General features: G+C 40.9%; 2 protein-coding genes across 2 annotated transcripts in view; one reads left to right on the forward strand and one right to left on the reverse strand.

The window, feature by feature from the left end:
* The window catches only part of efcc1 (EF-hand and coiled-coil domain containing 1), a 62,294-nt gene extending 45,153 nt beyond the window's left edge, over positions 1 to 17,141 (reverse strand). The window contains exon 1 of the mRNA XM_052018171.1: positions 15,825 to 17,141. Within this exon, the coding sequence (XP_051874131.1) occupies positions 15,825 to 16,945 (1,121 nt within the window). The 5' untranslated portion in view covers positions 16,946 to 17,141. The remainder of the gene's footprint in view (positions 1 to 15,824) is intronic.
* A 7,027-nt stretch (positions 17,142 to 24,168) lies between these two features.
* Positions 24,169 to 25,463, forward strand: part of cfap92 (cilia and flagella associated protein 92 (putative)) — an 80,603-nt gene continuing 79,308 nt past the window's right edge. The window contains exons 1-2 of the mRNA XM_052017738.1: positions 24,169 to 24,407; positions 24,502 to 24,805. Coding sequence (XP_051873698.1) covers positions 24,375 to 24,407; positions 24,502 to 24,805 — 337 coding nt within the window. The 5' untranslated portion in view covers positions 24,169 to 24,374. The remainder of the gene's footprint in view (positions 24,408 to 24,501; positions 24,806 to 25,463) is intronic.

A 25,463-nucleotide genomic window follows, 5' to 3' on the forward strand; every position in this document is an offset into this window, starting at 1 on the left:
TGTCTATGGGGTTGGGGCAGAAATAAGCCACATTATGGACAATGGTCAGGAAAGGCTCATTGCTTTGGCATCTTGCACACCAAGAAAGAGTGAGAAGAACTATGCTTAGATAGAAAAGGAGGCATTGGCATCATATTTGGCATCACAGGATTCCACCGGTTCTTGTTAGGTGGACCATTCACATTGATCACTGATCACAAATCCTCATTGGTCATTCTTAAAACCAAGCCTGCAATTCCCACAATGGTGGTCTTGAGAACGCAGAAGTGGGATGTATTTTTATCCCAATGTGGCAATAACATTGAAAACAGAACATTCAAATTGCCTCACCATTCGGTTCATTGAATATGTGAATTTGTGTCCCTTAGTGTGGATAAAAGGTCTTTGAACAGATCTGCACATTGCTCTTGAAACTTATTTAAATGTGGCTCGTCTTTCTAATTCACCTTTAATTCATTGAGCTAATCTTTCTGTAACAGAGTTGATCCCTTTTCGTAAGTCACTGCTGTACCTAGTAATTTCACTTTTAGACCATTTGAGAAATGACACATCACATCTGACCTGGAGTTAGAATCAAATAATCACAGAAAATTCATGGCTCAGAAGGAGGCCATTTTCCCCACAGTCTCTAAGCTGGTGGAAAAAGAGCTACCTGTAGCGGTTGCTACCGCGGAATAAAACAAGACTCTACTCGGAGGATTGCCAAACAGAACTGGTTTATTTTCCCGCCTTGTGCGGGCCCTTTAAGGGAGAAAAACTCCCGCCCAAAAAAAACCGGCAATGACGTAAGTCCTACGTCATCAGGACTTTCCCACGCGCGGGTTCTCCCCGTCGCTCGGAAAGACGAGGCCCGCCGCCATCTTGGGCCTCGTCGCTCCGACGCCGCGCGACCCGACTGCCGAGCCGGTTCGCCCGACTAGACGGTGAGTCGCCACATACCTAACCTAATTCTACCTTACTATTAATACTAGGTCAGTACCCCTGCTGGCCATGGCTCTTCAAGTGCATGTCCAAGTACTAGTTAAATGTGGTGAGGGTTTCTGCTTCCAATAAGTTCCAGACTCTATCAGACTCTGGGTGAAAACATTTTTCCTCATCTCACTGTTTATCCTTCTACCAATTACTTCAGGTCTATGCCCCTGGTTTTTGACTCTTCTGCTAGGTAAATAGCTCCTTCCTACTTTACACCATCCAGCCCGACTTCATTTTATATGCCTCAAATAAATCTCTCCTCAGCTTTCTCTGTTTCAAGGAAAACAACTCTAGTACGTCCAGTTTTAGCCTATAACTATGTTTTTTCTCAATCTTGGCAACAACCTTGTAAATTAGTGTGTCACTCAAACATGTCTTAAGATTCAGCATGCTTTTCGCTAATGTCACATTGAGAAACCGCATACATACTTCTGCTCCAAATTGAGCAGCCACTATTGTACTGACGTTCATGTTGATAAATTGGTCATCAATTTTACTTTTAATTTTAAAACCACTACATTTTCTACTATTGCCATGAATAGCATATACAGTATACTTCACACTTCTTGCTGCTAATCAGCTTCAATGTTATATAAGCTTCTCCTCCATGGCTTTCTGTCAGTGTTTGAGAGCCTACTTGGCTGACATTATTCTGGCTTGCCATCCTGAGCCTTACACATGGAGGCTGCTTTTGCTTTATAGTTAAAGAATTTTGCTGCTCTAAAATGGTATGTTTGTGCGAGGTGATCGCCATTACATTGGTAGCAGGTATTCCTGCCTGCTTCATCATTTGTGCAAAACCTGCTTAGATGACTCAAGTTTAATACTGGTGCTCCTGCCTTTGATACTGCTGTAGACCATGTCAATACCTAAATTATCCACTGCTAAAATTCTAGCCATCTCCATCAATGTGACTATTTTACGTGCACACCCAAACATTGTCTTGTGCATTCAACAATTCATCTGCTCATCTGCCATACAATTTTGTCCTGCAACACCTGATTCAGGAAGGTACCAAAATTACATGGTCACAACAAATCCTGTTAAATCTCTATATAATCATTGATAGTTTTGCCTGCTCCCTGGTTTCTTGTCCTGAATGTGTAACTTACTGTGATCTCCACAGATGATGGATTGAAGTGAATCTCTGAAATCTCATCAAAGAAACATTGTTCATTTTTCAGGGTCTGTGCAGTGGTATACTGCACAGCCCATCTCTTAAGACTGCTTTCTTACATTCTTGAATGGCTTCATTTTGAGCAGGCACCATTTTGTCCTCACCCTCAATTTCCATGATATTGTTTGTCATGAGAAACATCTCTGTTAAGAACTTAAGACCTCCACATTTTATTGGACTCCAATGCTCTTGACATAGCTGGATTGGTCTGAGCTGCCATTGAACTCTTAGAAGATAAGAAGCTCTGTGACCTTGACTATCACAAGCTACACTGTCGATGTACTCACGTGAGGTTGTCTTTGAAGTTATAGGAGCTCAGAGATCTCAGTGGAAGATAAGAATGAAGTCTGAGTACCGAGCTTTAAAGAACATGGTTTCGGGGAAACTGAGTTAGTAAAACCTGGTGGTACTGTGAGTAAATATTTTTTCAGACCAGTGAGGTTCAAAATTTCACTTCAAAATAATTTTATATGTTTCACTGCAGTTGACATATTTTGGGGGTGTTTTAAGCAGGAAATAGTGCTGGGGAGCATGAAAATCCTGCCAAAAATGAGCAATGAACAGGAAAATATTCCAGGTGCTAAGGCATCCAGAAATAAACACAAGATTGCCCTATGCTGGTTAGATTTTTAATAGCACTGGACATTTTCTTTTGGATTGCATGGATGATTTTATAGATATCTCTCCCTCATAATCCAACCATAAATCATAATGGGTATTCTTCCTTCCTCCCTGAGGTCTTTGATAGGCAAGTTAACATGTGTTTATCAGATCCTTTCTAATATTTGGTTGCAAAGCAGTATAGAAAAAGACTTTAGGAAAATCACAGGGAGTTTGTTTGTGGCATGGAAGAGAGAACTAGAAAATAAGTTTTTAAATTGGGATGGGGGAACAGGTTGGTATTGGTATTGGTTTATTATTGTCACTTGTACTGCGGTACAGTAAAAAACTTGTCTTGCAAACCGATCGTACAGGTCAATTCATTACACAGTGCAGTTACATTGAGTTAATACAGAGTGCATTGATGTAGTATAGGTAAAAACAATAACAGTACAGAGTAAAGTGTCACAGCTACAGAGAAAGTGCAGTGCAATAAGGTGCAAGGTCACAACAAGGTAGATCGTGAGGTCATAGTCCATCTCATTGTATAAGGGAAACTGTTCAATAGTCTGGATACAGCACTTTAAAAATTGCCTGAGATAAAATGGCCAGGCATCCATTGCAGCAACGTTTTCCAAAGCAAAATGGTTATAAGTTCAAATCCCAGACTTGAAGTTTTGTTCTTATTGGGCAAGTTTTTCCAATTCACTGTGAGGTTATTGTGTTAGTAGAGCTCCATACTGTTGAGTAAACTGTTGCTTGAGATCACTTTAGTGCTGGCTATGTTGATATCATTGTTCCAGGTTCTCTTACTAGCCAACTGACGATTCAATTACAGGCTATAGCTATAGGAATTCTATAAAGTGGCATCTGGATGATTGAACAAGAACTGTAAGAACAGTAGCTCCTAATGTACATGGGAAATACAGATAGGCGGATGCTGCTCTTATATAAGAGTATATTTAGCAAATTCTCATTCTCAGAAAGGAAGTTAGTTTGAAGAGGATGCAGATTGGATCAAAGCCTATAACTTGGTAATGTAGCCTTCGTAATCCATGATCCCTTCCAATTCTTTATTTGAAACACAAGACTGATGCCTTGACCCTATGGTGTTGTTTGATTCTCTCCAGCCCACTTAGTTTATTGAATCTTGTCCAACAAATTACTTTGGGGACACATTGAACAGACAGCCTGGTTCCAGCCTTGTGCATAAGCGACTAACATGATTGGTTTTTCATATGTGTAAGGATGCCTAGAGTGACTTGTTCACCATATCCTGGTTCCAGCCTTTTCCAGGACAGCTCATATTCTCAACTTAAAAAGGTCACTAAGTTTTTATGCTATTAAGCAACAGATCATTAATTCTGAAGATACAAACATTTGGATTAATGGGCAAAGACACAGGGGCTTTTCATAAAGCTTTGCGAGAGTCTGGGCTGAAAATTGACCACCAAGAAATCTGTATTATAACGAGATTGTTTGCTTTGGCAGACCCACAAGATTAGGCCAGAAACAAAGAATGTGACTGAGAACCAAATACTGGGATGTGAAAGGTGACCTGCAAAGTGGATTGCTGTGTCTAGTTTTATTTACTTGCTGATCCTTGTTTTGTGCTTCTGTAATGTATTTTGCTTCTTCATGGTTACAAGGCAAATAATGCTTTAGGCAAGAAATGATTAAATGTGACCCATTCCTTGCCCAATTCCTTTGGTTTCATAGGTTTGATAAAATTAACTTTATTGTATAGGTTGTAAACACATTTCCTACAATTAAAACAACAGGGTCATTCTTTCTCTACTGCTTGGATTCTATCTAGCTTTCCATTATGGAACTCAACTGTTTTTCATTTCATTAAAATCTATGAGATGTGAATGTCTGATTTAGCATGATGCTGGAGGCTGATTCTGAGGCACCCCAATCACTGTATCATATGCCAAATTCTGCATGGTTCAGAAGGTAAAAAAGCCAGCTGGAGGAACTCAGCAGTTCAGGCAGCAACTGTGGAGGGAAATAGACAGTCGACATTTCAGGTGAAGACCCTTCATCTGGACGGAAAGGGTAGAAGGGAGATGGCCAGTATAAAGAAGTGATGGGGTGGGGCTAGAGCTGGCAAGTGATAGGTGGATCCAGCTGAGGAGGGGTTGATTGGCAGAGGGAGTCAGGTGGGGGAGGGAAGGGTAGAGATGGCGATAGAGGCTGGGAGGTGGTAGGCAACAAAGGCAGGGGAAAGAAACTGGGAGATGGAGGACTTGGGGGAGGGCTTGGAAAGAAGGGTATGTGTGAGAGGGTCACTAGCACTGCCTGTTTTGTCACAAACATTGAGATTTCATTTTAGTGACCCCTGGAAAATATATTTGTCATAAGCTCCTACTCAGGGATCAATATATTGGATATCTTTGCCGACTGCTTTAAAACTGCCAGCAGCAACAATGCAACATAGAGCTTACGCATATATAGAGACAATGACTTTCAACTCTTGAATCTTGACAGCCTCATATTCCAGACAATAACACCCAACTGGGTGATGCTACAGTCTGCCACAGAAGGAAACTTTCCTCACATCGCATGCACCAAAACCTCATTTTAACAATTTTTTTTGAACATTATAACTCCTAGTTTTCATTTCTAATGCTATTTGCTAATTGTTATAGTTTCTTGCATTTGGGTATAACTTGATGCTTTTGTATAAATGCAAAATTTGATTGCATCGAGTGCAAAGATTTATGATGTAAAGCATGATTAACAAAACATGGCCAATGTAGTATTTTTTTGCACCTTTTCAGCTCACAGATAAAAGTACAGAAGAGTTGCATCATTCACTTTCTGTAACTCGGTGCTTGTCCACTCAGTAATTGTTTCCCTTTCCTTCTCTCTGAGCTGAAGTCTCTGGAGCCCCACCGCATCTCTAAAAGGGCATTGGGGATTCTTGTCAGTATCTTGGCTCAACAGGCTCAACAGGCTCATTAGCATAAAGGAGCAGATGTCTTACAGCACTGCAGATATGTCCACTTTTCTGGTGTTCAGCAAAGTCAGCTTGACACCTTGCCACTCTGGTAGGAAGGAGGTGAGCAGGTGGAGATTTTCAGATGTTTTTCTGTTAAAGGCTGCTGAAAATGTTCCATCACCATATTCTGGTGGCTCTTTTCTGATGTCAACTGATCATTCAGTTGAATTTCCATTGGGCACTTGCCTGTTATGAAGAAACTGCTGGGATTTTTGAGGTCGTGCTGACATAAAGTAAATCTTATAAGCAAACTTGCTAGAAACAGTGAATATGAAAAATGAATGTCTTGTATTATATGACTGTAAATTTTATGGACAAAGAATATTTTTGGGAAAATAAATTTTTGGGATTTCTGGTTGAGCCCCATAGTTGCGTGGTCAATGTGCCCTTGAAAATGGAAACCAAGACTGAAGCAAGCAGCGCTTTCCTCAAATTCCTAGCATTGCATCACCCCCATCTTTGTCACATTTGTACTTCCTCTGTTCTTCTAAATCTAGGAATTTCACGGTTCCCTCTTTATGTTTATTTTTTCACTCTTCTTGAATGGCTAGCCACATTTCTTTCTCATTCTCTTTTTTTTCATTTTATTTGTATCCTTCTTTCTGCAGTTAAAATAGGTGGAAATTCTCTCTTTTGAATCTATAAAATACCATGAAAACAATTACTGCAAATTTTTCCACAAACATGCACATGTATGTAGATATTGATCTCATTCTTGGATAGTCTTCCTTTCATTCATGCTTTATGAAGTAACATTTACCAAAATTCTCAGTAACAATGAGTGAAAATAGTGCAGACTTAGCTTGCGGAGGCATTCTCAAACTGTCCATTCTATCAATTAGGGAATAGTGGATGACACATAAGGTTACGTGGAGTGTGTGCTGGAACAGTACTGAGGAAAAAATGCACCAACAATGAAAAAGAACTAAAAATGATCAAATCCATCTGTCAAAAGCTTGAAAGACTACCGCGGCCAAGATATGATGTAATAAATAGAAGGAGTTCTCAAAGGGGCTTGATCTGTGATTTTCCACCATAGTTTCTCCAGCTTTAGTTGACACTTTCTTCAAACAATTACTTCAAGCTTAACCAGATATTTTTCTCACTCTATTAAGAATATTTTGAGCACTACATTTATTAGTGAACAGCTGTGTTATAATCTCTGTCGAACTAAAGCTGGTGTAGCACTATCTCAATGTTATCTCAGGTTATTTTTCTGCCCTTAAGACGTTCTCATGATAATTCCTGCTCGAAAGTGCAATAAATCTCAGAAGTTACTGGGTTTGGTCATTTTGTTGCAGACAATGAACATTAGCATTTCTTAGTCTTCGCAGATGGTATTCTGGCAAACTCTTGTGTGGCAGAATTTTACAATGATTCATGGCACTGGTGAAAATTCCAAATGAAGAAAATTAGTGGAATTTGTTTGGAATTCTGATGCCGTTACATTCAATCCCGGCAACCTAACTCACTACGATTTTGCACACAGTGATTATTGAACCTGTTGAATAATATAAATTAATTTTTCTCCTCAGCTGCATTGTTTCACTAAAATCCAGATGCCAACATGTTCTTCAATGTGTTTTTAATTTGCTGATTTCTTTTAAGGATTTTTATATCATCAACTTTTTCTTTAGTCTTAGTACTGCAGCCAACACTTTTGGCAATTAAGTTTGACCTTGGCATTTGCAGGAGTAGAAGACAAATTGCACAAGAATACTAATTAAAAGTTAGAGATCTGCAAGCAGATTTGAAATAGCCATATTTCCTTAACTCTAGTGTGGAAAGTTATGGGTAAGTCTATGTTTGAAGTTCTGCATTGAAAGGATAGAGGAGCTGAGACTGATTGGCACTGGAAAGCAGATGTGGACCTTGAAATATGTGATTAGTCTGGGTCTGCTTGAGGTCGCCTGCAGAATTTATGCTGCAAAATTATTATCATGAATGGTGTGACCAGCCAGTGCTAACTGCAATGTTACTGGCCTTAATCCATATAGATCTGCTCTAATTTTGGGAGTGACTAGCATCAGCTAGAGCTAGCAAGTGATAATTTAACACAAGTCTGCACGTTATAAAGTGATGGTTTATGGCAGCAAATAATGGTGGAAATCACAGATCATGCCCCGTGGCAAGACAGTGGTGACTGACCACAGCAGGAAGCACTCCTCATTTCTCTAATGCAGCATTTAAGACCCTGGGGATGAGGTAGAGAGGAAGAGAGATGACCTATCTCCTCAAATGGATAGGAGGCTGAATAGGTACTGTAGATGGTCAATCATTAGTGTGAGGAGGCTGCAGTGAAAGTGATCACGAGGAATAAAGCCTTTAAGGAGCTGGACTCAAATGCAGGAAGAAATTTAATAATCTATGCAAGTCTTTGATACATCTATATCTCCCTTCTCTCAAAATGCAACATTAGTCTCAAATACTGCTAAATACTGTACACGTCCACATTCATTTAACAAGTTTTTCAATTAAGAAGGACTCACTGCTAACATTCATATACCTCACTGCAACCTCACACACTTAACATTACTCCAAGCTTTACACCCACATCTCATAGCAAGCACACATTGTCAGATATTTAGTGATGGCAGAGATGTCAAACACAAGGACTCACTAACACACTTTCTCGGTCCTGCAAGACAAGGTGGCACTCTTCTTCACTGTAACTGGCACTGCCATCATTGATATGAAGGCTATGAAGGCTAAGTATTACTTTAGCTCCACTAAGATCTCCACTAGAAGTAACACTGACAAGGAGAGCCACTGGGGCTGAGCCTCAGCACTCAGGAGTCAAATGAATCGGGTTTCCGATCCTATGGTAGGCTAGCATCTGTCACTCAGCATGTCCCAAATTCTGGCAAGCTGTGTAATACTGGTACTTAGTTAAGAAGGAATTTGACTATTCCTTTTGGAATCAATGAACACAGTCAGCTTCATTTACCCCTTTGTCATTTATTGCTACAATCCAAATTATTTACAATGTGGCGTCTCCATGTGTTATTGGCAAACTTAGAAAAGTCATCTAATTTGTTTATAGATATGGTAAATATTTAAGTTCCAATGATGATCCTTGCAAAATATCTTTTGTCACGTCCTGCCAATTTGAAGACTAGTAGTAGTATACTTTGCTCCCTGTCGTTCAGCGAATTTCCTATCTGATCAAAAGTAGCCCTCAGTTCATTCTTGAATTTTGCTCCTAGCTCCACTGAGTATTGCAGGGCTCCTTCAGAGTGGTCCAGCAATGAAAGTATTGATTCCAGATCCAATTTACATAGCAGAAAGGCATTCTTTGTATCATGTTGTGCTCATGGGTATACTTTAAATACTGGCATCATTTCTGCAAATGTCACTAAGTAGCCTTTGTTACACAATGGCTGTCCTTTGGTTTGTATTGATGGCTTGAATACAGACAGCAAGGCAGATGGCCAAATAATGAAGATATCATAGTTGCTGCCAAAATATTGGCACTGATGTGCACTAGCGGGTATTCGTGGTAACAAATGAGCTGAACACTGAGAAAGTGGAATCCATTTTGGTTGCAGTATATCTCAGAATTGATGTGAATCACCTGCAAAACACTGGCCTACAGACAGTGACATTCTGCAGATGGAGACAGCAGCTACCCTCCAGAAAGTGTCTGGTTCACTCCATCTGCTGCTCTCTGGCAAGGAATAATGAAATGTTGTTGGTTCTCTTTGAACAGAGATCATCTGCGACCTCCTTATGCAACAATGGGTAGCAAACGGGGAGATTTGCAAATATCTCCAGCTCCACTCCAGCTTGGAAGCAGCATTAAAGGACAACGGATACGATAGGGTCTTTTAAGGGACTTTTGGATACGTACATGGAGCTGAGAAAAATAGAGGACTATGGGTAAGCCTAGTAATTTCTAAGGTAGGGACATGTTCGGCACAGCTTTGTGGGCCGAAGGGCCTGAATTGTGCTGTCGGTTTTCTATGTTCTATGTTCTATGACTGTTAAAAGTACCAAGCCCTTGTAGAATCAAGTTAATCAGCAACTAACCTGCCAACCCAGGAGCAGTATATGATCATTGTAAATAGTAGTGGTGATGGTTCCATTCCATTTGTCCTCTATTGTGTGTGGGAAGTCATGCCTCAGAAATTTAGTTGAGTTTTTTAAGAAAATAGAGGTGACTGAGAGCATTGACAAGGGCGGAGTGGTTGATGTCTCTGTGGACTTTAGCAAGGCTGGTCCAGAAAGTTAGATCACATGGGATCCAGGGTGAGCTAGCCAATTGGATACAAAATAGGCTTGGTGGTAGGAGTCAGAGGGTGGTAGTGGAGGGTGTTTTTCAGATTGGAGACATGTGACTAGTGGTGTGCCACAGGGATTGGTGCTCAGTCTCTGTTGTATTTCAAATATATTAATGATTTGGATGACAGTGAAGAAGGTTGTCTAAGAGCACAATGGGATCTTGATCAACTGGGTCGGTGGGCTGAGGAATGGCAGGAATGGAGTTTAATTGTTCATGTTGTGCTCATGGGTATATTTCAAATACTGACAATAGTTTCTGCAAATGTCACACAATGGTGGTCCTTTGGTTTGTATTGATGGCTTGAATACAGAGGGTAAGTATGAGGTGTTACACTTTGTTAAGACAAACTAGGGCAGGACTTACACAGTAAATGGTAGGGTCCTGGGAGTGTTGTAGAACAGAGAGACCTAGGGGTGCAGGTACATAGTTCCTTGAAAGTGCAACACAGGTAGACAGGGTGATTGTTTGTTCAGATATAGATGGTTAAGCAAAGCTAAAAGCTACAACACAAACTCCAAAATGGCAGCACTACCATCAAGTCAGTATTGCACACAAAATGATGTCATGATCTGCCCACTTGCAAACTTACAGCGAGAGGCTCTCAGCAACATAATGTCCCCTATGACTCTCACCATAAAGAGCATGCATGTGTCAGACATAATTTTGAAATTTAATTGGTATCTAAGGGCATAACAGAATCAAATTTTGCACCCTTAAGATTTATCCAGTTAATGCTTAAAGGGGGTGATAGGCTACAGTAACTTACTGGATTTTGTACAATTTAACTCAATAATATTAACTATGCCACTGCTAAGAGCATCTTTATTTGATAATTCATAGGCAACATTTATAGCATTAAGAGGAACAAGTACAGTCACTGAATTCTCTCACTGTCGGTCAAATTAAAATACTCACTTAAAGGATGAGAATAGCTGATGGAAGAATTCCCAGCAGCCTTTATCCTTAAAGTGTCATGTTTCCCATATGTGGCAAAGAGGATAAACTGTCAAGAAGGAACTGCTCAATCAACTTTACTGTTACTTTCTGCCAAATGGTCCTAGCGGTAAAAAGATTGCAAGCAAGTTTAATGAAACAAGATTAAATAAGATTGATAAGTGATGTAAAGCTATTATTTTTTAATGTTGTTGAATAACATGTTTTTTTCCCTCTTTAACCCAAGGTAAAAAGTATTTGTCTATATGTCATTTAACCATAAGGAAGTTGAGGAAACTCTCAGAGTATTGCTAAAGGCACAAGACTGAAGCCTGTCAGCTGTATAAAGGGGGAACAAGTAACCAATACAAAAACATGAAATCCCACCAGCAAACAAAATCGTTAATGAACAAGTGAAAGCTTTGGGTCGAAAACTTTTCCACTCAGTGTCACTCTTTACCATCCACCTTGGCAAGAAGATTTCCAACAGGACTGCAGTTTTTAAAAAAAACTTATAAAAGGATCACTTGGACAATTAAAACATAGAAAGTCTTGGCTCCAATCTTGTTGTCTATCAATAAGTTTACATTAATATTACTGTTATATTCAATTTAAAGACCCCTTTGCCTCAAAATCATAGGGGTATTGGATTCATGCAAAGAAAACTAGATGTGACTAAATTTCCCCCATCCTCCCACAGAAAACAAAATATTCAAAAAAGTTAAACAATAAAATTATTGCAAGGAATAATTTTAAATTTATAGTATTGGGTACAATTGATGATTATAATTCTCACAGTTGCTAAATACATTTACTTCCTACTTCTCACAGCAATTATTCTTCACATAATACATCATTCTCAAATATACCAGGTGATAATTAAGCAATTTTATTTCTGGCATCTGGTTATATATTGCATCTCGTTAGGATCTCATATAATGGCTGACTGCTCTAAATTTGAGATATTGCCCACCAGTTCCAGCATTCTTTCTGCTCTGCAAGTGGGTCTGCAGAGGCAGAAATTCACTGTTTCTGGTCACCCTATTCTTCAACCTCTTTGCTGGTTTGCTTTCACATTTGGTCGAAGGAACTGCATGCTGGATGCAAATCAAGAGTAATCAATTTAGCTTTGGATTTTATACAATAACATGTTGATGATTTTCTGTGAATACGGTTGACATAAAGCAGATATAAGTTGAGATATCCTTTAGCAAAATTGTGAGCTTTTATCACAAGCTGACACATGAACACAAGAAACTAGGAGAAGGAGTCAGCCACCTGGTCCCTTAAGTCTGCTATCATTCAATATGATCATGGCTGATCTACCCCAGGCCTCAACTGCTCCTCTATGCCAAATCTCCATTGCCCTTAATCTCTCAATCTTACAAAAATGTATCTACCTTCAATGTAACTAAGCTAGCCTCCACAACTCTCTGTGGCAGAGAATTCCAGAGATTCACCACTCTCTGCAAGAAGAAATTACTACATATTTTCATTTTAAATGAGCAGCCCCTCATCATGAAACTATGTCCCCTTGTTCAAGTTTCTTCCACTAGTGAAAACATCTCGACATCTACCCTGTCATGTCCCCTTGGGATCCTGTGTGGTTCAATAAGATCCCCGCTCATTCTTCTAAACTCCAAAGAATGCAGACCCATGCAGTATAAAAAGGTTAACACCAACCAGGTTTTGACGCTTATGAAAATGAGCATGTGATATTTACTATTTAGAAGCAAACTTGGCAAATTATAAAATGTTATTTTTAATCAATCTTAGGTTGATAATTATTCAATTATTTTTGTTGATGTAAAGTGAATGGAAGTATTTAATGACTGCATTATTTTGAATGCAAGTTGCCATGACACAAGAAATTCTCATCTAGTAGACAGACTGTATAATTGCAGGTTGAAAAAAATTGGTGATTGATATTTTTCATTATATTATGTGGAATCTGTTTTTTTACATTAAATATAAAATTTGTGCCTTGTGTCAGATTTCTTGTACTTCTGTGAATTACCCTCAACGTAGGAAATTGATTTAGACAATGAATGTCAGTCATTTACTATCATGCTGAACCTTACAAACACTGGACTTAGAAAAAAAATCTGTGGTTTATGTATTGCATGAACAAGGAATAACCAAGCATTGCCAAAATGATTATGGTTTACCTACTTCATGGCCTCCATTTCCTTAATATTGAACTCAGAGTGCAGTAGATTGCCAGTTTATCATATGTTTGAGGAATGTGTTATGAGGTTATTTCTCATAATTAGATATGGAAAAGTTACAGATTTTAAAAGTTCACTTGTTACCATTGCTGGTCTGGATAGTGTTTCCTCATGATTCAGTGGTACTGATGATCCATATTATTATTAATATTCTTGATGTGCAGACAGATTCATCGGTGGTGGTGGCCTAGAGATATACAAACATGAAAGAATGGCCCCGGGGGTCTTCAATATTGACTCTGGACCCAAAAAATGTATCAAAGCATCAGGTCAAACATAGAGAAGGATATGTACATTTCAAATATACATTAGGCTAATTTATAATAAATTGATGTACAGTAGGGCTTGACATTTCTTTGGAGTTATTAACAATAGATTTGATTAGCAAGAGTAACAATCAAAATGGGAAGTAAAAGAAGCAAGCTGACCCAGAAATGAACCATCTAAGCTTTAGTTTCAGGGAATCTCAAAGGGTTTTTATGTGGGGTTGGCAGACTGTAAGTAAAGAAATTGATTGGATCTGCCATGATCTGGGTGCAGAGGAGTTAATTTTAATTTTACTACCAGTAAAAAAAGGGGTAAAATTGAAGCAACATACTGTTTTAGAACTTGATTGTTTTTTTCCATTGAATCCTAACTCTATATCATGCTCTTTATTGTAAGGGGTGGTATGGTACTTAAATAATACTCTAGGTACTGAATGGGCACCTATAACGCAGATGGAGATTTGGCAAGGGACATTGCAAACTATTTCTATTCAAATGGACAGTGGGTTTGATGAGCACTAATGATGCATCAAGACGTGATGACTAAATCCCTGGAAATCATGCCGCCATTGAACATTCTGTCCCATTCAGATAGTAATTCCATACACAGAGAAACTGATGAATGTACCGAATCTTGTAAATGTCACACCTTTCAGTTGCTTAGTGCATCTAAGGACTGCAGAAAGCCTAATGTGGTAGATGTTCTTCACAGTTGCTTGCAAGGATCCAGTGGTACAAAAGGTTATTATTTTAACAATCTTCAATCCTGTGGGAAGAATTATCGTTGTGGTAGAAATTGTTTTTAGGCCCACTGGAGAGGATATAAATCTCTCCATAAAAAAGCAGCGATGGTGAAGATGGGCATTTTTAATGTGCTAAGTACTACAAATAACCGACAGATCTCAAGATAATACATTGAGTTTGGTCCTCCACCCATGACTTATAAACTCGTCTTCCATTTATAAATCAATTGGGGGAACTTCTCCTCAAATACCCATCATTTTACTTACCATCACTTAATTTGCAGCCACTGTTTACATACTGGAACAAATCAAACATTAAAATAGTACAATCAAAGCAAGGGAAACAGCATACTGTTGACATAAACTCACAATGAAAATGATTCCATGTGTGATTTTCAGGTTGATGAAATAGTATAAATGGCTATTTGAGACATTTCTCCTGGATTTCCAATAGTTTTCAGTCAGAGATCAGGTTAACTGCTATTGACGTCCTGCTTAAAACATACAGATGGGAACAGGAATGAGTAAAAGGTGGTGCCTTGCACTAAAGAGGGAAAAGTTGAGTGCAAGAGATTTCCTGTCTATAACTGGATAGATAACACTGGAACCAGCAAAGACAACTCCCAAGTAGATGTGTAAAATTGGAGGGGGATGGTGTAGTCAAATGTGTCAAAGGCCGCAGAGAGGTCAAGAAGAAAGAACAGGGTTAATGCACCTAAACCTGAGGATGCAAGTTGTGCCTTTGATGAAGATAATTTCTGTACTATGGCAAGGCAAAAGAATGAGTCCAGAGGTTCAATTATGGATTTGCAGAAAGATAGACAGAAGTATCACAAAACTCTCCGAAGGAGAAAGGGAGTTTGGGGATGAAGCAGTAGTTTGGAAGAACCAAAAGGTCAAGAGGTGATGAAAGCAGATTTGGAAGGGAAGAAAATCATATCAACTTACCTTATCATCTAATATGATGGCCAGGAGGGTAGTTTTTAAGGTAACTGAATTAGTAGGGATAGAGGCAAGGGAGCAACAAGTGGTTCCTATGGATATGATAAGCTTAGAGAACACAAAAGGACAGAAGGAAGTGAATGAGAAAAAAGGAATGAGCTCAGGGCTAAGGCAGAGAATAGCTTGGGATAAGAATTACCTGGTGACCAAGAAAGGAAGGATGTAGCAGAGGTTGTGGACAGATGTTTCGAATCATAACACTTTATATGTCTATGAACTCCTCATGCACGTTGGAGTGACAGTACAGAGCAGGGTGGTGGCAGTGTTGGAAACGGTTGTAGTAAATGAAAAAAAGTTAGGACAGAGGATGTTTATATTGCAAACAGCACATCTTCCTTCCATTCACGGGATCTTGAAAAAGTAGGAAGTGCATTTGCCTGAGGGTAACTGTGTGATGGGCTCAATTGTTTTTCTCTCAATCGTAACCACAGCTTAAATTCGGAAAACGAACTGGACAATTTCAGAATTGATTTTAATCTCCATGCAAAAGTAAAACATTTAACGTTATATGCTTTGACATTGACGACCTGCCTGTCTAATTGCAGATTAGTTTTATGCCAACACCGGTTTATGCAAACCACCCTGGGAGGATACATTAAAATGGTTGAGTGCCCTACCTGTAGTACTGCAGTTCTGATTCCAGTTGCACGATGTTCCTCTCTAAGAGGGGGACTTGTTTAGCTCTAGTTTCCAGTTCTTTCACTTTCTCCAGGCTTCCCAACAACGCGCGGCGCGCTTCTTCTACCCGCTTTCTCGTCTGCAGCTGCTCCTTCTTCAGGTGGCCGTTACACTCTTCCAGTTTCAGCAGAGCGTCCTGCGATCTGCTCAGCTCCCTCTCCATCTCCTGGTTGAACCTGATCGCCTCTTCGATCTGCCCATCCCTGGAGCTACGGATCAGCTCGATTTCCTTCAACACGCTCTGCAGCCCGTTGCTGGGACTGGCGTGGCTGCGGAGGTTTCGGTAAGTGGCCGATCTGGTCCAGGCGAGGAAGCAGTTCTGGGACTGATGGTTGGCGTGACTCTTCCACAGTCCTACCTGGAGTGCCAGGGATCGGGCATCGCTGCTCTGCAAGGCGGCTCTCATGTCCTCCACGAGTTCCCTCAAGCTTTCGTTCTCCTGTTCCAGCTTTGCGATCTTGTCTTCAGCGGCTTCCAGGGCTACGATGTCCTCATAGCACTCCTTGGTGCAGGCACCGTGCCGCTCCCAGGACGGGCCACCTCGCTCCCGGTTCAGCGAGGATGCCCTGTTGCGCTTCTCTTCCCCGGGAGAAGCCGAGGAAGCGGCGCCTGTCGCTTTCTTCCTCCGTCGCAGGGGGCTCCTCAGCCGGATCTGCGTCTCGATGTGCTCGCTGTCCTCGCCGACCAGCAACCGCCCCGTCTCGTACCGGCAGCCGGCTTTGGTGCTGAAGTGTCCGCACAGCTTGGCGTGGAACTGCCTGAAGTTCAGCTCCTTCGGCACCTTCTCCAGGACCCCCGAGCACTCTTCTGTTTCCGAATTGTTATCCAGTCCCAGGATCTCGCACAGGGTTTGGAAATCCTCTCCCGGGATCCTGCCCTCCCCTTCGCAGTCCAAGTGATGGAAGATTTCCTGTAGGTACTGGTCCAGCCCCGTGGCCAGCACTATGATCTCGTTTTCCACCCCCCGGTCTAGCCCGTAGTGATAAGCCAAGGCGCTGACGATCCACTGGGTCCGGCGAGCGGGACACCTGTAAGGATCGCAAGTGTCTGATCGATCCATCTCTTCCGAGAAAGCAATGCCCTTAATTAGGGTCAGCGCTGAGAATCGGGACCGGGCTGCACTTTGAAGGCGCGGATCCGGCTCTTCCACCGGGCATAGTGCTTCAGCAGTGAGTCTGAGCGCTGACACCGAAACCCGGTTGAGTTTGCCACTTTGACCGGATTAAGTGCGCCTTGCCCGATGCTGCGAGTTTCAGCAGTTCTCTGCCGCAATTGGAAGTTCTCGTCAAAATCAGAGTCCACGCGTACGTGACGCCAGCGGGGGAGGGAGCAACTCAGGGAGGGCCGGGCTGGGAACTTTACAGGTCTCTTCAAGTGTCTCCTTTTCAGAGAGACTCGATATTTTCCCTCTTTTACTAGAAGTTGTGGTTGTCTTTCTATGCTTGTATCCACAAGGCAGTGCTGTAGAAGCAGAGAATCCCTTCTGACTTACCTGCAGACGTTGAGTATCGCATGTTTTATTAATAATGTAAATGGATTCACACGGGTTCGGGGAGGTCTGGATCAAACCCGTGTCTTTTTCCCTGGATTCTCAGAAGAGGTCTTCCGAACATGTCCGAAGAAACGTTACAGAATTTCACAGAATCGTTGCACTGAAACTATTTTAAAAAAAATTGCAGATGTTAGAAATCTGAGAAACTAAAACAGAAAATTCTGACGGTAGACTGTAGGTCAGGCAGCATCTGTGGGGTGGGAGTGGGGGGGGGGGGGGGGTGGTGGAGAAAGAAAGTTCCAGGTCTGAAAAGTTGCCCACCTGAAACATCAACGCTGTTTCTCTCACCACAGATTCTACCTGACCCGCTGCGTATCTCTTAGTAGTTTATTCTTTTAAGTTTTTTTGGGGTGGTGGTGGTTGGTGTATTGAGGAAAGAAAGATCGAACAATGTCAATGTTGATTGAAGTTATCAACAATGGACCGTTACAAGATCCATTCCAAAATACAGCGTGAACTTTTTTTAAACTCTAAGTCCAACCACCTGTTAAGTCCAACCACCTATTTGTCATAACTTGAATACAGGTGACCAATAATATCTTCTGATATGGAAATGGAGCAATTTACAAGTGGTAACCTGCTGTTTTTAGTGTTCATTTTGATGAGAATGAATTGAAATTAGTTTATGTTGAATCAATTGAGTGGACTTGTGTTGGGTCCTGGTATTTATGGGCTGATCTTACAATATAATTTAATATGGCCAATTTACTATTTATATAGAGACTGAAACAATTTGTGGATGCTCTCAAAGCCTCCTTGAAAAAGTGCAACATTCTCAAGAACTCATGGAATACCTGGCCCATGATAGGTCAAAATAGAGAATGGAATGGGCATTCAGGATGGTACTGAGAGCCTCAAGTCCTTTCACCAGGAGCATGCAGATATCCAGTATAAAGTGGTGGAAGCAGAGCATCTCCTCACAATCTATCCACCCACCTGCTAAGTACGGCACCTCTTTCTCCACCTGTGAGAGAATCTGCAGGTCCCATTTGACCACATCAGTCACCTTAGAAATGGAGTGGAACCAAGTCATCCTTGACCACGAGGGACTACCCAACAAGACTTTAGAGCCTCTAAAATACTAAAACATGCAAAGGCACTTCATTTCAGCATTGTCAAATCCAACTTGGCACTGAGCCACAGGAGGAGATATTGAGGCAGATGAACAAAATGTTGCTAAATTTTACGTAGCATCTTAAAGGGGGAAAGAGAACTAGTAAGGTTTAGTAAGTCAGTTCAGTGCTTAGGCCCATAGATACCAATGGTGAAGCATTTAAAAATCAAGATGGTCAAGAGACTAGAGATGGATAAAAGCAGAGATATCAAATATTGGCTTGGCTGAAGAAATGGGGAGGAGTAAAGCCATGGACAGATTGGAAAACAAGGATAAAAAAATTAAATTAAATTTGCATAACCAGACACCAATGTAGGCCAGGAGTACAAGGGTGATGACTGAACTATATTTGATGCAAGTTTGAACACAGGAAGCAGTATTTTTCATAACCTCAAGATTATGAAGGGTAGAACTTGGGAGGCTGGCCAGAAGAATTTTGGAACAGTATCAGAGAGCTTCGTAGCCTATGAGTTGAGGTAGAAGCAGAAGCAGGTGATGTTTTGGAAATGAAAGTCGATGGTCTTGGTGATCATGTAAAATTGGTGAAATGTAAAATTGTTTTATTTTGGGGTTGGATCTGCAGCCTTACTTGTGTCAATCATAAACATGCATGGAATTTGGCTGTAATTACCCTATGCAGAACAAGCCCTGTATGAGTTATCAGACGTTGAAACTTTTTGAGAAGAGAGTGAGCAGGTTGGGTGCAGGCAGTCTGGTAATCTGCCCAATACACAGTTCTGAAGTTAAGCTACTTGAAAACTGCACAGCTAGTTTGTGTTCCTTCCCAGCTTATTATTATTGCACTATTTATTAATTCTGTCAGCAAAGTTATAAGCTTGAGAATCTCTTTACTTTAAGATTATTATGGAGAGAAGAAGAGGTCCCTGGATCCAATTGGTGGAGGGTTTGGATGAAGAAAAACTACAGTAAGTGAAATCAAAAGGCACATCACTTGAAGGAATGTGCTGCACAAGTAAGAATTACTGTAATAATATCAATTCTAGATCTTAGATTTTATTTTGCAAACTGCAGGATTAATTGCATTGACTTGACCATTTTCAGTTTTATTCCACTGATCCTGGATATGGACATTGCCAGCGAAGCCAGCATTCATTGTCCTTCAAAAGTTGCCCTTGAGAAAACAATGGTGTACCTTCCCCTGGAACAACTCATCCTTGTGATGAAAGTACTTCTAAAGTGCATTTAAGCAGAGAGTTCCAACACTTTTACCAAAGAGAGATGAAAAAAAATGATAGATGACCTAGTCAAGATGGTATACTTGAAAGGCAATTTTGAACTGGGGAAAGGGGTGCAAATCTAGTGAACTGCTTTCTCCTGGATACTTCTGAACATCTTGAGTGCTGCTGGAGTTGCATCCTCTGGTCAAGTGGAGAGTATTCTAATATACACCTTGACTTGTTCCTTATAAATTGAAAAGTGAAGGAGGAAGCCCATGGCCGCAGAATACCCATCTTCTGATCTACTGCAATGGAAAGAAAGGATAAAGATAACATAACATTAGAAATAAATTAATACGAAAAACAATAGTTTAATCTAATAAATGTCCCTAATGTATTGCATGTGAATAGTGGCAACAGGAACAAATTCAACATCTGTTCATCATGCAGCCATTGCAGATTTGTCAGTTCCTTGATCTAAATGAAAATCATCTGAAAGTAAGTTCTGCATTTGCCAATTCATGGCCATTATGTGAATAGCAGATTAGCCTCCTGCTGGTTGCATATAAACTTCAGCTTGATAAATACAATTCAATAATTATTTTGTAAATGTATATTTCAATGAGTACACAAAATACTAAATAAGTTAATGACAAGCATGAGCAGTTAAAATCAATATGGCTGATAACTTTCAAACTCCATATGTAATTATTTTCCTAACATTAAATGAAAGTTGTGGATATAACAATGACTAAATGTAGTATGCACTCTAAGCTCCTATCAATGGTTGGCAAATAATCAAGCTAATATTTCTATGTTAATTTAACAGTGCTTCCATGAAATCTTTACGCCCACATCCAATGTTCAGCAGATGTAGGAGTGTTTGAACTTTTGAAACTGTATCTTGAAATCTCTAGAAATCTGCAGAAATACAATTTAGTGGAGACTATTTTTAACATAATTTTGTTCACGCGAGACAATATTTGAACTAAGGTTTGTCAATTTGTCAAAAATAAAACACTGTTATCCAGTGGAACACTGGAAGTATGGAGAAATGTGGAGAATCCATCCCAGCTCCCTTTTCCAATATCCCCTTCCCAACCCACCACTCCCATCAACCACACAGATTGAGGGCAATGGCAAAAGCCCTTACTCCATCAGCATAAACTTCTCAGTAGCACCTGCAATTTCCACCTGAACTGGGTTGCAGTAAAGCAGCAAGACATTTTAGAGAACATTTGGCTTTTTGTTGTGCTGCTTCATTAGCCATCTGTTTTCTTTTAATAATGTTCAGTTAAAAAATGTACATCAGTAAAACTGCAAAAATTCCCAAAGCCATTGCTGACACTGTTGATAGCAGGGTAAGAAGGATCTTGAGAGGCGTTCAGGAGATCTACCAAACTGTTAATGTCGACAGTCAGCATATTTCTGTAGAGAGCTGGAAGCACGTGCCTATTTAGGGTAGTGGTCCTTTTCAATATTGATATGGGTTCTACAACATACACAGGACTCCATTTCCATTTTAACATTGAACTGGTTCGCACTTGCACCCTGCAGTCTCCAACCAGTTCTATTGGTAATTGGGCCTATGAAGCTTCTAAACGATGCTTTCAATTATTTTATGTGGCTGAGTCAGAGTTCTCCAGAAGCAACTTGGGCTACTGATGCCTGAGCTTCTCTACACCACTATAACAAACACTCTTGCATTTAGTCCAGCTGAAAATGCACTATCTAAATCCAGTCTGTACTTGTTGCAGTTCTATTTATTTTGGCATGGATTGAGAATTAGTTAATGGACAGAAAGCAGAGATTGGGAATAAATAGGTCTTTCTCAAGGTGGCACGCTGACTAGTTGGGTACTGATCAGTGTTTGGACTCCAGCTATTCACAATCTATATCAATGATTTTTTTGAGGAGATAAAATTGGAATTGGAATTAGAATTGGTTTATTATTGTCACTTGTACAGAGTACAGTGAAAAACTTGTCTTGCATATCATTCATACAGATCATTTCATTACACAGTGCATCGAGATAGTACAAGTTAAAACAATACAGAACACAGAGTAAAGTGTCACAGCTACAGAGAAAGTGCAGTGCAGGTAGACAATAAAGTGCAAGGTCATAATGAGGTAGATTGTGAGGTCAAGAATCCATCTTATTGTCCTTGAGCCTGGTGGTACTTGCTTTCAGGCTTTTGTATCTTCTGCCTGATGGGAGAGAGGAGGAGAGAATGTCGGGGGTGGGTGGGGTTTTTGATTATGCTGGCTGCTTTACTGAGGCAGCAAGAAGTATCAACAGAGTCCATGGAGGGGAGGCTGGTTTCTGTGATGTGCTGAGCTGTGTCCACAACCCTCTGCAGTTTCTTGCGGTCCCGGGCAGAGCATTTGGTATACCAAGCCATTATGCATCCAGATAGGATGCTTTCTATGTGCATCGATAAAAGTTAGTGAGTGTAAGGGGAGACATGCCAAATTTCTTTAGCCTCCTGAAGAAGTAGAGGTTTCTTGACCATGGGGTCTACATGGTTGGACCAGGACATGATGTTGGTGATGTTCACTCCTAGGAACTTGAAGCTGTCAATGCTCTTGACCTGGATGTTTCCAAACATCATATTTCCAAGTTTGCTGCTGAGTGTTGGGAAATGGGACTGACGGGATTGATCAACGATGCTTTCATTGATGCAATGGGCCGGATGGCCTCTTTCTGTGCCACTATAATTCTGTGATGTTATGATTCTGTGAATTTGGGTCAAAAGCAGAGGGATCCCAGATATCCTGCTTGACCAGCTGAGCTTTTGTCTTGGTTTGAGAATTGGGTAGTTTGGTGTGGAACAAGTTTTCTTTTTGATGTTTCCAGATGAATGATAAGCTTCCAACTCTTTAACTTTAAAGCTGTCTTTCTGAAAACTGCTAAAATGCAAGCTATACTGCCAAAATGAAAACAATAAAATGCTGAAAGTATGCAGTGGCTAGGAAAAATCTACAGAGAGTGAAAAAGGATTAATATTTCATCTTGTGATGAAGGGTTCACCTGAAATGTTAACTACTTTTCCATACACAGTGCTTGATCTGCTGAGTATTTCCAGCATTATTTTTAATTCAGATTTCCCAGTAGTCACAGGATTTCACTTTTGCATTTGACCCGTATTTCATTTTACAAATCCATAAATCAGTTTCCTCCCAATAACATCAAGATCTTAGTTTGTGCTGCCAAGATTATTGCCAGCAAGATGGAAGCAAATGGAGATAATGAATCCTAAGAATATTTAGTGTCTCTCTGAACTTCTAGGAATTTCTCTGACATGTACCTGAGCAGATAAAGGTGTTATGTTGATGGAAGCAGTTGTTGTGTCTGGTTTGGTTCATTTCAATGAGCTTTGGCCCGAGGAGGTGACACAAGTCGACAGGGTGGTGAAGACACTGTCTGGCACTGAGTACTGTACAAATTGTTGATGAGGTCACACTTGGAACATTGTGCACAGTTCTGTTGCCCAGCCATAGGATGTCATCAAGCTGGAAAGATGCAAAACATTCAGGAGGATGTTACCAGGACTGGAGGGCTTGAGGTACAAGGAGAAGCTAGATAGACTGGGACTGTTTTCTTTGGAGTGTAAGAGGATAAGGGGTGACCTTCTAGAAGTATATAAAATAACGAGGGGTACAGATAAGGTGGATGATCACGGTCTTTTTCCCAGGGGAGTGGAAAACTAGAGGACATAAAGATATTTATTTATTAGTCACATGCACATCGAAACACACAGTAAAATACGTCTTTTTGCGTTGCTAAGAATATGCTGGCGAGCAGCCCGCAAGTGTAACCTGGGAGGGGAAAGATTTAAAAGGGACCTGAGGGGTAAATGTTTGCACACAGGGAGGTTGTGGGTATATAGAACGAGCCTCCAGAGAAAGTGATACAGGCAGGTACAATTAAATTGTTTAAAGGACATTTGGGCAAGTACATGGAGAGAAAGGGTTTAGAGGGGCAATGGGCCAAACAGAGGCAAATGGGATAGACATCCTGATCAGCATTGGCGACTTCGGCCGAACGGCCTGTTTCCGTGCTGTGCGGCCATCGTGGGATGAAGCATGAAGAAGGAATGGAGGCAGGAAGGGAGAGAAAAATGAGTAATTAGGCGGCGGAGGCGTGGGTTAAAGATCCATGAAAGCGCACAGCAACTTCATAAAGCTACAAAATACTTCAGGAAGGCCAGAGGAATGCTCTGGGGCTTGCTTCTAGCCTGCTGAAGCCTTCCCCGGGTTGGACTTGTCTGTCTGTGTCCCACTGACCGGGGAAGTGTAACAATTTCCACCGCCGCGGAGGAATACGCAGAGCGTGGCGCGGGGCGGCCTGTTGCTGCGCGACGGGAAGAGTTGTGTCCGTTGCCGGGCAACCGAAAGTTGGAATCAAACTTGGGGTGGGAGGAAGCGGCGGGAGCAGCCGAGCCCGGGACGGGGCAGCAGATGTAACAGCGGTGTCGGTGGTCTCCCGGCCAAGGGTGGGCTGCAAGCAGGCCGCTGTCACCTGCATCCGATGCATCGGTTTTAGTTTTTGCAGACGTTGTTTATTTGATGCCGGTTTGAAGTGCAACAATTTGTGCATTCAATCTTTTTATGAGCAATTATAGCCTTTCTCCTCCTCCCCAGAATGGAAAGTCAGGTTCTTGCTGAGAAATACAGTGTAAGCTGCAGAGAATCCAATTTGAATTTACAGCGAGACACAATTTTTTCCTTTGATAATAGCTGTATTGTCATTTCCAATTACTATTCCACAGGATGGTTCGGAAGAATTACGTTTCACTGACTCGATTTCCACCGACCTAGCTCCCACGCTGCTAGGTAGCGGCACCCCTACGGATGGAGAAAGAGGTGAAGTAACCCCTGGCGATGGCGCAAGAGGAGGGACCTCAGACTACGATCAGACCCTCGCAATCCCGGCGCCAGTTACCGAGCCCGTTAGCGCAGAGCAGAGTTCCGGCGCGTCCGAGGTCCCAGATTATTTCCAAATCGGGAATGACACCGAACCAGTGCCTCACCTTGTCACATTCACCGTGACTGTAACGCTGGCTGTTCCGACTGGTATGTGGTTTAACACTAATCCAAACAAAACATCCCAACCTGTTATAAAGTGGGAATGTAAATCCCAGTTTCATGAAACTACACACAGACACAACCTTTTTTTGCATTAGCGTTAAGGGTCAAGAAACGAGGATTACTTGTTAAAATGTTAAACACTTAATAGTGAATTTTCGAAGTTAATTTTTGAAAAATATGCTAATTGCACAATTAGTAACAACTGATTGTGACTGGGATTTATTTCTTTTCAGTTACTATACTTTCTGCTTTGTCTTCAAGCACATTTTTGTTGTTGATTTTAAGGCCCTCCAACTCTATGAACAAACACATGATACACCTTGTATAAAAACCAAACGAAAAGTCTCCGTCCTGAAATGTTAACTCAGTTTTTCTTTCCACAACTGCTGCCTGACCACTATCTGTTTCCAGCATGTCTTTTTTTCATGTTTAAAGAAGTAATGAAATAGTCATTGCAAAGAGATAATCACAGTTAGTGTTTTGCTGTGATTCCTAGCCCCGACATGCATCCTCTAAAAATGCCAGTAGCTCATTCTCCACTTAAATGTTTCTGTTTATGGTTGACAGAGAACCTTGGGAACAATATTGCAGAAAGGAATAAGAACTAGAAATTTACTGTTGTTGATAATAGTGGATAATCCTC

This window comes from Pristis pectinata, chromosome 6 (genome assembly GCF_009764475.1).
Source record: "Pristis pectinata isolate sPriPec2 chromosome 6, sPriPec2.1.pri, whole genome shotgun sequence".
Lineage (NCBI taxonomy): Eukaryota > Metazoa > Chordata > Chondrichthyes > Rhinopristiformes > Pristidae > Pristis > Pristis pectinata.